This window comes from Varroa destructor, unplaced genomic scaffold (genome assembly GCF_002443255.2).
Source record: "Varroa destructor unplaced genomic scaffold, Vdes_3.0 BEIS01000001.1, whole genome shotgun sequence".
Classification (NCBI taxonomy): Eukaryota; Metazoa; Arthropoda; class Arachnida; order Mesostigmata; family Varroidae; genus Varroa; species Varroa destructor.
In genome coordinates, this window is record NW_019211454.1 from 76,712,067 (window position 1) to 76,723,609 (window position 11,543).

The 11,543-nt window shown below is 37.2% G+C and overlaps 2 protein-coding genes across 20 annotated transcripts in view; one reads left to right on the plus strand and one right to left on the minus strand.

Annotated features, from left to right (window-relative positions):
* Window positions 1-2,979: 2,979 nt before the first annotated feature.
* Window positions 2,980-11,543, minus strand: part of LOC111246511 (uncharacterized) — a 31,359-nt gene continuing 22,795 nt past the window's right edge. For 2 of the 12 annotated variants that reach the window (XM_086989124.1, XM_086989289.1), the window contains one exon: window positions 10,755-10,894. Coding sequence is in view for 5 of the 12 variants with exons in the window: in XM_086988990.1 (XP_086845116.1) it covers window positions 3,107-3,274; window positions 10,211-10,310 (268 nt within the window). In the remaining 7 variants the exon portion in view is untranslated. Of the gene's footprint in view, window positions 3,275-3,551; window positions 3,821-6,392; window positions 6,611-10,154; window positions 10,311-10,754; window positions 10,960-11,543 lie in introns of those variants that run through there. The other 10 variants (XM_086989209.1, XM_086989160.1, XM_086989045.1 and 7 more) reach the window with 9 other exon arrangements.
* LOC111248264 (uncharacterized) overlaps window positions 10,734-11,543 on the plus strand; it is a 51,617-nt gene continuing 50,807 nt past the window's right edge. For all 8 annotated transcript variants that reach the window (XR_015327493.1, XM_086988432.1, XM_086988476.1 and 5 more), the window contains exon 1: window positions 10,734-10,866. Coding sequence is in view for 7 of the 8 variants with exons in the window: in XM_086988432.1 (XP_086844558.1) it covers window positions 10,747-10,866 (120 nt within the window). In the remaining variant the exon portion in view is untranslated. The remainder of the gene's footprint in view (window positions 10,867-11,543) is intronic.

Genomic DNA, 11,543 nt, shown 5'->3' on the forward strand with positions numbered 1-11,543 from the left:
AGAATCGAAGGGCTTCTATTGAAAACGTTTTTTTCCACATCCGATCGAGTGTTCTCTCTATAGAATAGAATCAAGGGCTTCTATGAAACGTTTTTTTTGCCCACATGATCCGAGTTGTTCTCTCTATAGAATAGAATCCAAAGGGCTTCTATCGAAAACGTTTTTTTGCCCACATCCGATCTGAGCTGTTCTCGTCCTATAGAATAGAATCCAAAGGGCTTCTGTCGGAAACGTTTATTTGCCTATATCAGATCCGAGTTGTTGTCTGTCTAATAGAATAGAATCCAAAGGGCTTTCATCGGAAACGCCTTTTTGCCTAATCCGATCCCAATTGTTCTCACTTTTTAAAATAGAATCCAAAACGTTTCTACAGGAAATTTTTCTTTTGCCTACATCTGATCCAAACTGTTCTCACTCTATAGAATAGAATCATAAGGGCTTTTATCATAAAAGTTTTTTTTACCTATATACGATCCGCGTTGTTCTCACTCTACTGAGTAGAATCCGAGGGGCTTCTGTCGAAAAGCTTTTCCTTTTGCTTACATCTGATCCGAATTGTTCTGTATAGAGCAGAATCACTAGGGCTTCTATTTAAAACGTTTTTTTTTTGCTTACATCCGATCTGAGTTGTTCTTATTCCATAGAATAGAATCCGAAAGACTTCTATCGAAAAAAAAAAACATAAATAACTTAAAAATATTTACGTGATTTTCTTATTTCAGATAAAACGCTGCAAGTGAAATCATAAGACAACTATGATGGCGGAGTCTGCAAAACGACAGGATTTCTATGAAGCCAAGACTACAGGTCCCGGCCGGCCTGTGATGCGTGATGCTTTTCGTGGTATCAGATTGGCTTCTCGTAAGCATGATACAAAGTACTGTGGTAATAAGCGAGAAACAACAGGACACGAGAAAACAAGGGAGTATAGTTCTATGTCTCCGCTCTGTTGGAGGTACATTTTAGTTGGCACATGTCTTGTGTTACTAACAGCCTTCAACAGTCTACTCTTCATTAGAACTTCACATATGGAACGCAGGCTACAGCGGCTGGAGCAACTAATGATCGTACGTGACATCCTTGACGATTTCCAACACAGTCTATTACATTTAAATAGTCTATCATTACTCTAAAATATTACCAGTCAAGCGATGTATACAAATGTCAGTACATAACTTAATAGAAGAAGTAAAGGGGGAGGGGAATTAGAACGCTGCGTTATTTATTTTCTCCGTTCGCCAAAAGAATATCTTTTGCCATAGCTTCTGAATTCAGAAGTTCTAGTTGATGTCTTTTGCGGTAGCTTCTGAATTCGGAAGTTTTAATTGATGTCTTTTGCGGTAGCTTCTCGTTAACAAGCCCTCTAAATCTACCTAGTTATCCACCAGAAGGGTCGCTTTATAACGCACAGATTGGATTTGCGGTTGAAAATTGAAAAAAATTGAGAAACAAATTAGATAGTAGTATTGGAACTTTGCGTAAAATAAAGGACACACTGTCCTTCCCTAAATACTAGGTTTATAATCTCGTATTGAAAAAATGGAAATGTTGCTAACATGTGTAATATATTTCTCAAACTAAACTAACTGATAAACATCACCCGTGCCCATTGATTCATGGCAGGAGCTTTCTAGTAGGTGCAAGGATGTTGATAAAACCGAGTTTTTTTTTTTTTATAGTAAACACACACAGTAAGCGGGACACACATACCCATCGGGAGTAAGCAATGAATAAAGCAAATTTTTATTTTTTTAGAAACTACTAAACTCATTTTGGCAAAACGAAGTCGTAATATAACACATGCAACTCTATCGACCTCTGGATTTTACCGACATAAGAATCTTCGTCGGGTTGGCTGCTGATAGGTACAATCTAAAGGTACGCGCGGCCAACACTATGCGTTCCTCGATATACGGTTGGAAGCTTCTTGTGGGTATAGAGGTACATAATTGTTATATGTAAAAGTATGTGTAAAGTTACTAAATAACTTATTTTCGTCATGGTAGTGTTATAAAAAGCTGGCCGCTGGTGGGAGAATAGAAATATTTCAAGGTGAGAAGAAATTTTGTTGAATACAACAAATGGGGTGTTGTTCCCACTAGCATCAGTAGCGAGGGAAACGTTGGGCTTCTTACTAGAACGGTAGAGGCCAGAGAACAACGAATCCAGGGCGAACTATTACATACTAACAGCTATGGTCTATTCTATGCGTTATCGAAATCACAGTTGTAGATAAGAGATCATTTTACGTGTTTCTAATGACATTCGTTGAACTAATGTCAATAAACAAGCCTGCAACTAATCTTCAATCGCAATTATTTTCGTGGTTATCGTGATCAATAGTGGAGAAGTGTAATTCTCTAATACCTTTTTCATTAGTCAGCTTGCGTTACTTGTTATCATTCTTTACAATTCTCTGATACCCATTTCAGACGCTCCCTTATACTTTTCATTAGTCATCCCTTTTTTAGAGATAATGTCTTTAGTAATCCTGCCTTTTACCGTAGTACTTTAATGGTTATATTATAAACGTAGCAGCTCAGAATCCTTTACAGCAAATAAGAATATCAAACTGACAATAGTTTCGAACTTTGCTTGTTTTTAAAAACCATGATTTTACCCATAGACCCCGCTTTTTGTTAGTAGTGCTTAACTAAATTACTAATTTCCCTTTCCTATTACTAATATTCTTCCTTTAACTATTACTTTAATTGCTAATACCTTTCCTTTAGCGCACCAGGTAGAACTCTCCTGAGCTCTATTTTTTTGCTCGCATGCTTTATGACGCGTTCATTGATTACGATAAAGGCAATATATACTGGAAAACCTAGGTTGCTGTTATAAGCCTATTGAACACGATCTACAAACTCGGTCGCTTTTATTCTCATACGGTCGATAGTTACACTTGTGATTATCATTGGGGTATGTAGTTATCTGGACAGATTTGCTTCTTGTTTCACGAAGTATAAAAACATGATAAATAGTTAGGTCGCCGTATTTATTGCAGGCTTATAATTTAGACTGTATGCGCAATAGAAAAAAGAATGCGTATTTATTAACACGCACACACACATAATTCACATAATTCAGTTAGCATACTCATATCTTATAATACACTGTCCTCAGCTTTTCTTCCCTCACACCAGCGGTTGGATTTCAAATTTTTACTCCCAAAATTCTTGCTTCTTGTTTTTCCTCCTTCGTCATTTATAAACAGCTCCAAGAAACACAACAGCTTCGTAGCATTAAGACGGCCGAAGATATGACACAAACACTGTAATGGTTAAGAAAATAAATAAGGGACTATTAATTCGGACGCAGTTGGAATATGAAAGCTGTAGCAGCTAGCTGACATATTACCAATTTCGGACTAACAACCTACTTTTTTACGATTAGTTGTGAAAAACTAGACAGTTATCGGAGATCAACAACAAATATTTATTCCCGCAACCGTTACACTTAGTCATAGCTACCAACTATGTTTTGTCCACGTTACGCTCGCGTGTCCCCCGTGAAACAACATCAGCAAACCACGTGTCCTGGCAGTTTACATTTTTTGGTGCAATCCCTTGGGGTAGCCAAAGCCCCTGTAGCTGCGCGCCGTCGACATAGTCCTCGAGCGATGCTAGCGTCCTCACACTTTTGTCCCTATTCTGTACGTATGGCACGACATCTTACGTTCCAAATCTGGCGACTTCGTTCGATAATCGTCAGGTCACTTAACAACCTGACATATTTATTGGTAGTAATGGTTACAGCGACGATGGCCTATTTCTGATCTGGCCAGTGGCTTCCACGTTCTCGGCCTCTTTCGCTATACCTACAATTCAGTAGAAATCGGACAGCTAGGCGGTCGGTTTAAAGTGATTTGTTTTGACGTGGGCTTTTTCGTTGCTGCTAAACTATTATAATACTTTTTTTAGTCATAACTTTTCATAGAAAATTGCTGAACCATTTTCATAACCAAATCGAAACAAATTGAACTTTGGAAAGCAGTTCTTTTGGGGACGAAACATGGACCAACGGAATGCTGTATTTTAGCGTCAGTGATACTCTAGCACTAATAAATTCTCGTTTCACTTGCGCTAACCTGCATACGTTGTAAAGTTCGCCGCTGGTATAACAGTGAGTATTGATTTTGTTTAATTTAAAAAAAAAAAACAGCTTATTTCCCGCGAGACTGAATGCATAGCCCCTTATTAAGTTTTAGATTTTACCTACGGCCTTCGGCTCTTTTTCACCGATCCTTTCGCTTTACTACATTTCAACGTCAAAGTTGTGCCAGTTGCTGCATACGGGGCGAGCTTAATCTGAAACTATCTCACAGTGAAGAGTTTCGAGCATTTGAAACGAACAAAGACCTCGTTTCTCAAAAAAGCCTTAGGACTGCACCAGACAACCGACTTGTCTACCTCAGGGACGACGCTACCGTTCGTCGAAAACCTCCGTCGCCATTTCAACCTATTAGTTAACTTTAACACTAAAAAAGTCTACTTATAATAAATATACAGTGATGAGTTTTACAGCGCATGGCTTTCAGTATTGCCTATGCAGAGCACAGTAGAGTATTGTGTTTGTAATAGGCGTAAGCAATCTTGTAGGCTCTATCATGCTTCTTGCTGATACAAGTTCAATCGCTGAGTAGTCTAGCATGGTAACTAACCAAGGAATGAAATGGTTATGGTGTAACGCAACTATTAATCTTAGGTAACTTCGTGGACTCAAGATTAATGAATTTAGGAGTTGTTTTATAACATTAGCTCATGAAGTGACATGAAGCCATCATACGTATGGTATAGCGTAGCATATAAAGCTTAGTGTGCCACATCGCTATAAATATATCTATTTCAAGTGGTTATGATTCTACCTGAACAAAGTAAATAAGTTTGGTAAGTGAAAGATGAACTGGATGCAAAAGGAACCGTTGACTACTTCAAGCACTAGTGTTGTCTCTTAAGCAGAGCTACATACAATGAGCATATATTAAAATTGTTCGTAATCTCTTAAATCGCAGTATTCCTTCCAGAAGCGACACTTCTCATGTTACTGTGACCACAGATGATAACCAGGACTGTGCCCTGCGCGATGTCCACACAGAAAAAGCAATTCCGATTACTAACTTCCCGATAGCAGGACAAAGCATAGCGGCATTGCTGATCGTAGACCAGCTTGATACCAGTTTGGTTAAAAATTTTTAGTATTATGTGCGATGCTAAGGATTTGTGTTACAAACTTTACCTGACTAAAGAAATGATCAAACGGTTCCGTATATTGTATCATCTGTCTTTTTAACTATTTTCCATATTTTCCCCAGAATTGTGTAACACTGACTTTCATTTTACACTATCGGACTATCGTGACTTTATATTTTTTTGAGTAACTTTTAAAGGTAAGTGTAGCACAGTGCTATTACGGATTAATTATATTATAGGGCAACTAATCACAATTACGGAACGTGATAATTAACCAGTGACAAAAGTTTGCATTCTCCTTCTTGCAGACATCAATTAGAAAAGGAGAACACTGCTTTTCTTACACCAAGAAAACTAATTAACCAAGAAAATCAGTTAAGATAATTGTTTACGAAGAATTATTGAATTGCTATAAACGGTTCTCAGGGTTTCAGTAGAAAAAATTCTAAATCACCCAGAAACGATTAACTTGGACTATTATTTAGATTAATCTATCGAGCACAACGATAGAATCATATGATTGTTCATAAAATGATGGTGCAACTGCTCAACAAGTCATGCACACTTTATGCTTTATGTGCTACATGGCGCAACCTCGTAGCAGTCAGTCATTTATAGTTTACCTTAATCAAAAGCAAAACGCAGTAATAAGTTATATTGTTATACCAGTTCAGCTATTTGATATGTTTTCTATAGTTAACACATCCATCGGTTATGGCCACCTCGGTTCGATAACCGGATTTCGTGAAGAATCAAAGGTTACTAAGACTGACTGCCTTGTACTTTTAACCAAATACCTACATGATTCTCTTCGTAAGTTAATAAAAATCACGAAACTGGTAACACTAATTGCACTGCCGCGCTAGAGTTGATTGACGCCAACTACGGATTTGTTGAGGAAAAACGAAAAAAAAAATGGCTTGAATCATGAGTGCTCCTACAATGGATTCGACAAATAAATATTTTCGAGTATTGTTAACCCATGTGCAAAATATCATTATGTTTATGAAAAGCATCGATATTTCAATAACTCTATTCATGATCACTTATTATGTGGTCATCTTGTGAAGTACTCCAGCGCATTTTGTTCGAGTTAGGTGATAATGCAACACGATTAGTTGATCTTTCCTGTACATTCTCAGAGCAGCTCACAGTTCAAACTGTCACTTGATGAATATACCATGACTTTTATGAGAATACCTGAAAGGGTATATAAACCCCGAGGAGTAGACATTGCTTGTGCCTCGAATTACCGACAGCAGCATCCAACGCAGCGGCCTATCGGTATGATATTGCTACATTGATCAGCCGTACGCACGTTGAAAACACAACAACTGTCTACATTGTCAGCTGCTGTGTTTAGGATAATCTCCGACAATGTCTATTCTGTAACGACGCGTAATATTCACGCTGCAATACTGGAATAAATTATGAACCGCAACGAACAGTTTTCAATTAAAAAAACCGATGCGAGACGATTCTCGGCTAGGAATATGTGGGAAGTGAAACGTGCAGAGGTCCAAAAACAATGTGTCAGACATGCAGCAAATACGACTATACTATACAACAAAGCATTCCTTTGAAAATTAACATATTTCTCTTTTAGTAAAGACTCCACCATTGATGCGGTTGTGATCGCATCAGCCCATATTGTTTACGGTGACAAGCGGATTGCTTTTTCATCATTCCTCGACTCATTGTGCGGTAGCTGGCCGCAATATAAATAGGATCTGCTGATCCAAGAATTTGCTTTTCTTCTCTCTAAAGAAACTCTGCGCCGCTAGTTGCCACGATTATTAGATTAAAATGAACGCATTGGCCTATGAGTACAATTTTTATGTTAAGCCGTCCAATCAGTACCCGCCGAATGTCATCTAGGTGAGAAGGAATGTCCACGAACACCTGCCTTTCGACAAAACGTGGATTGGGCCTCAGATGTCGGATATACCGTCTAGACTTACTGATGTAGACCAATTCTACAAGATTATGTGTAATTGGACTCTTCTAACGATCACGGGCGTAGCAGTAGAAAGAAAAATCAAGAAATTGACCGAAACTGATAATTAGGTTGGGAAACAAAGCTAGTTTGCGACAGATTAAATGGTCTCATACTCATACTGATAAAATTTCGTCGACAATATAACGGGTGTACATAATGTGAGTACATTTCGTCTGTTATACTGTTGTTCTTTCGAAATCAGCGTGCCACGTGGGTGGCTGTAGTTCTCACAGAGAAAGGGTGTGAAACTCAAGCTCGACCGGTTTACGCTGAAAACAACACAGTCGTGAAACAGTTTCTCAGTGGTGTGGCTTACGATGATCATTCAACTACAGTAGTCATATTAAAATGTACATCGACATTAGCGCTAGCCAACTCTCTGGACGCAGTATCATATCGCCCGTCGACCAATCCTTACAATGCCTATTTACGTGTTATATGTTTAGTGAAAAAGAATAATGTTTCGAATTAGATGGGGTCTTGAGCTGACTTAAAAGGGCCATTATGGTCGCAATAATGTTGTGCCTATATATATTATTAGGCCTTTAAAGAAGCACAGATCTTGCTTCTCAACTTCTATATCCGTAAAGTGACACCTAGTAAGGTTACTTAAGGGTGGACTGTAACAAACATTGTCAATTGTTCCTCTAAAATTGACCAGATGCTTTATTGATATTTAGCCTCTTGATCTTTGATTGTGCTACTATAATGATCAGGTAAATAATTGATTACCCGTTCATCGGACTTCGTATGTACCAAAAACGGTAAGTGCATGTACAAATTAGTAAAAATTAACGGTACATGTGCTTCTAGTAAATGTAAGATGATTCAAATGCTCGGATTCAAAGAGCACGGATCGCGGCTCCGAGCAATAGTATTGTTTTTAAGCAGGGCTAGCTACAATGGTCAAACCTCCAACATTTTTATATTTGTTTTAAAATAACTTACATTACTTTGTAACACTTAACCACGAACTTCGTTATTAGAACCATATACAGAATGAAGTTTGCTTTTTAGGCAATTCCATTATGCAATTGTACATAACATATCACCCCGTCACCATTACCTAATGTTGTCTTCGTTATGAGAGAATAGCCCCCTTGTTTGATTGCTAAGCTTAAAGCACGTAGTGGTCTAAGTTTAAATCAGCGAAACACACTTTGTGTATGCTGGGAGTCAGCCATCTAACTAAGTACTAGGTCCATAAAGTACTAGGCGAAAAGCACGAAATACATACCCCTTCATCTCATCCATAGTCACCGTTCTGGTTATTATGAATGGTCTATCTATCGTTTTACTAGTCTAGAAACTATTTATATTTATTAAAGCTTCTATCTATTCATCTTTTTGGTCATGGAATTTTCTTTTTTATTTCTGGGCATTTTTGTTTGGAATTTGTTAGACGCGTGTAGACTGAAGTGGACCACACTTTGATAGAATTTTTTAGCCGGAATTGGTTCTCCCGACCAAAGATTTTTTTCACACACAGGTTTTTACTGGGAAAAGATCGATATTAATATCAATTGAAAACCCTTGATAAGCTACATCATGTCAATTTTAACGTTGGATAAAAAAATAATAGTAAACACCTCGTCACGCTACTTTGCAAATACAAAGACATCCAGACAAATATAACGTTTGTTACATCATTAAACAATACTATGATATCAGCCATGAATATAGTCGTATAATTTTCCGAAGCCGAGCGGTAAGATATTGCAGGCAAACCAATGTATAGTTATGCATTATTGAAGCAACAATAAAGCAGTGTCCCAGCAATACTATCACACATTATTGAAATAAGTATTTGTCCATCGAAGAGTATAGTTACTGCGGGAGAAATGGACGCTATTAAAAAGCGCATCTTTTCCCATTGACTATTAATAGCAGATGAAATAACGTAACCAGATATCTGTGCCAAAGTTCTAATCGAGGTGGGCTCGTGACATCAAAAGATTAGCAACATGATGGTGACAACCCTCTTGACGTATACAATTAAATGTGCTTTATAAGTGGTGTAATTTCCCAAGCAAATTCACCAATTTGCTACCAGTGCTACTAAAAATACGTATTGATGTATGAAGACTTGAACAGCGCCTCAGCCAAGATGTCGCACATCATATAAACAGAATAATCATTTTTCATCTAAATTTCATTCTCTTACGCATGCACATTATAACAACTGCAACGACAATAGGAGATTGACTAATGAGTATTTTTTTTTGACTTTTGCAATTTCTCCTGAAGGTGTAGAGATATATTTTAATTGTTAACGTGAGTTATCTCTGATGTGTATTATTTGAGTTGACATTCATAAGGGGGGACACCAGTACCACCACATTTTGGAAATTTATATTGCAGGCAAACCAATGGATATAGTTATGTATTATTGAAGCATACAAGCAGAGGTGTAAAGATCTAACAAACCCATACACCTCCTATGACTAATTCTCGTCTACTGTCTATCTATATATTATTATTAAACAACTTTCTTATTTAATAAATAATGTAAGGCTCCAAATTGTAAGGGCCAAGATAAGCTTTTTTGTACAATTTGTTCTCCTGACCAAATGGTATCTTTTTTTAAATTCAAGTCTACATATCAGGGTTGTTCACTAATGCAGAACACTTTTTTGCCACGTGTTTACAAAGAATGTTGATGTACATAAGTACAAATGTACACAAGTGTACAAGTGTTTCTTGCGTTAAGCATTAATTTAAACGGCTAACTTCCTCTGCGTCGAGTTTCGAGCTTAGACCACCGCGTATCGCTAAATTCATTAGCCAAAAACCTTACCCGTGCAATGTCACGGGGACACAGATGTACACAACTCAGACAAAAACACACCACTTTGAGTTGGTCAGATCGGCCAACCTTAATTATAATTTTATTACAAGTGTAATTAAAAATGCATTTTACAATAAACCATTACCAACCACCGTCCGCCTGGATGAAGCATTGCTTATTAATATTTGCATCATAAAATTATTTTATTTCACGATTACAAAGGACTAATACCTTTACTTCATTAAAACATAGAAGAAGAGGAGGTTCCGCAACTGTCATGGCATAGCTCCAAGCTTTTTTTTGAGACCAAACGGCGCTGTCAGCGTTCCACCTGCAATTTGGAACAAGAGGAGTTTGTAGCAATTTCTCTTGTTTATGGCTGCAATTAAGTGAATTAGAATATATACAAGAACAGCCTACATAATAACAGCCGGGCGACTGCTTGTCTCATCAACATCATATTATTCGATATTTGTTTGTCTCTCATAAGGTATACATATGTGTATTACGGTCGCAAATGTGACTACTATGTTATATAGAAATAATTTGCTTGATCCAAAGATAGTGGTTTCATTAGCAATACGTTACTTGCTTGCTGTTCGAAACCATGTTTAAGGCCATTATCATTGGAAAAGGTTAAAGACGAAATATAAGGTAAACAAACGTATACAACAAATATAGCCTTATAATATTAGTTCTTCTCATTTAAGCCTACAATTGGATCTGAAACGCATCCTGTATGGAATGTTTTGCGCCGGAATCCTCGTATGGTGCGCGAAGATTGTGCCTGCCCAGCAGGACTGCCCGGTAAACGGGGTCGGCGAGGACGTAATGGAGAACCTGGCGCACCAGGACCTGCTGGTTCCCCAGGAAAGCCCGGATTTCCGGTGAGTGCTTCTGGCGGTTAGCGTGTTTCTAGTAACGAAATTACGTCTGGTTATAGCCATGGCAGTGTACGAGAAAGTTAATTTGCTCCATATCTATAAAATAAATAATATTAGAATATAATATCAGTTATTTCGTATATATATCGTATTTTCGACGTAATCGTTTTAGTATTCACGTGTTTAATAAACAGATTACAGAAAAGATTGCACTCACCTGTACAGATGAGTACTATATTATTATATATTTAGATATTTATTAGGTAACAAATGTGAAGCTTTTCGAACAATGGAAAATAAATATTTATTTATGGAAAGAACGACTGATAGCTAGTTTTTGCTAATAAAATAGTTCATTTACGATGAATTTAAAATTGCTAGCCAGCTTGCTATTGTGTGAACTTTCGTTCTAAATATTTCGAGCCGTTCTTTAGACAGTGCAATTGCGAGACTAAAAAAGAAAGCTTTATTCTTGCAGAAAATAAAACACAAGCACTCGAAGAATATCGTCAAATACTAACTTGACAGAAAATTCTAATGAAGTAACCTATTTCAAGGCACACCTTAATTTAATGCATAGCTTATGTATACATATGCATATATATATATATATATATATATATATATTTTTAAATGTGTGCCACAATAAATAGGGAAATAAGATTTCTCTGTTTAGCACT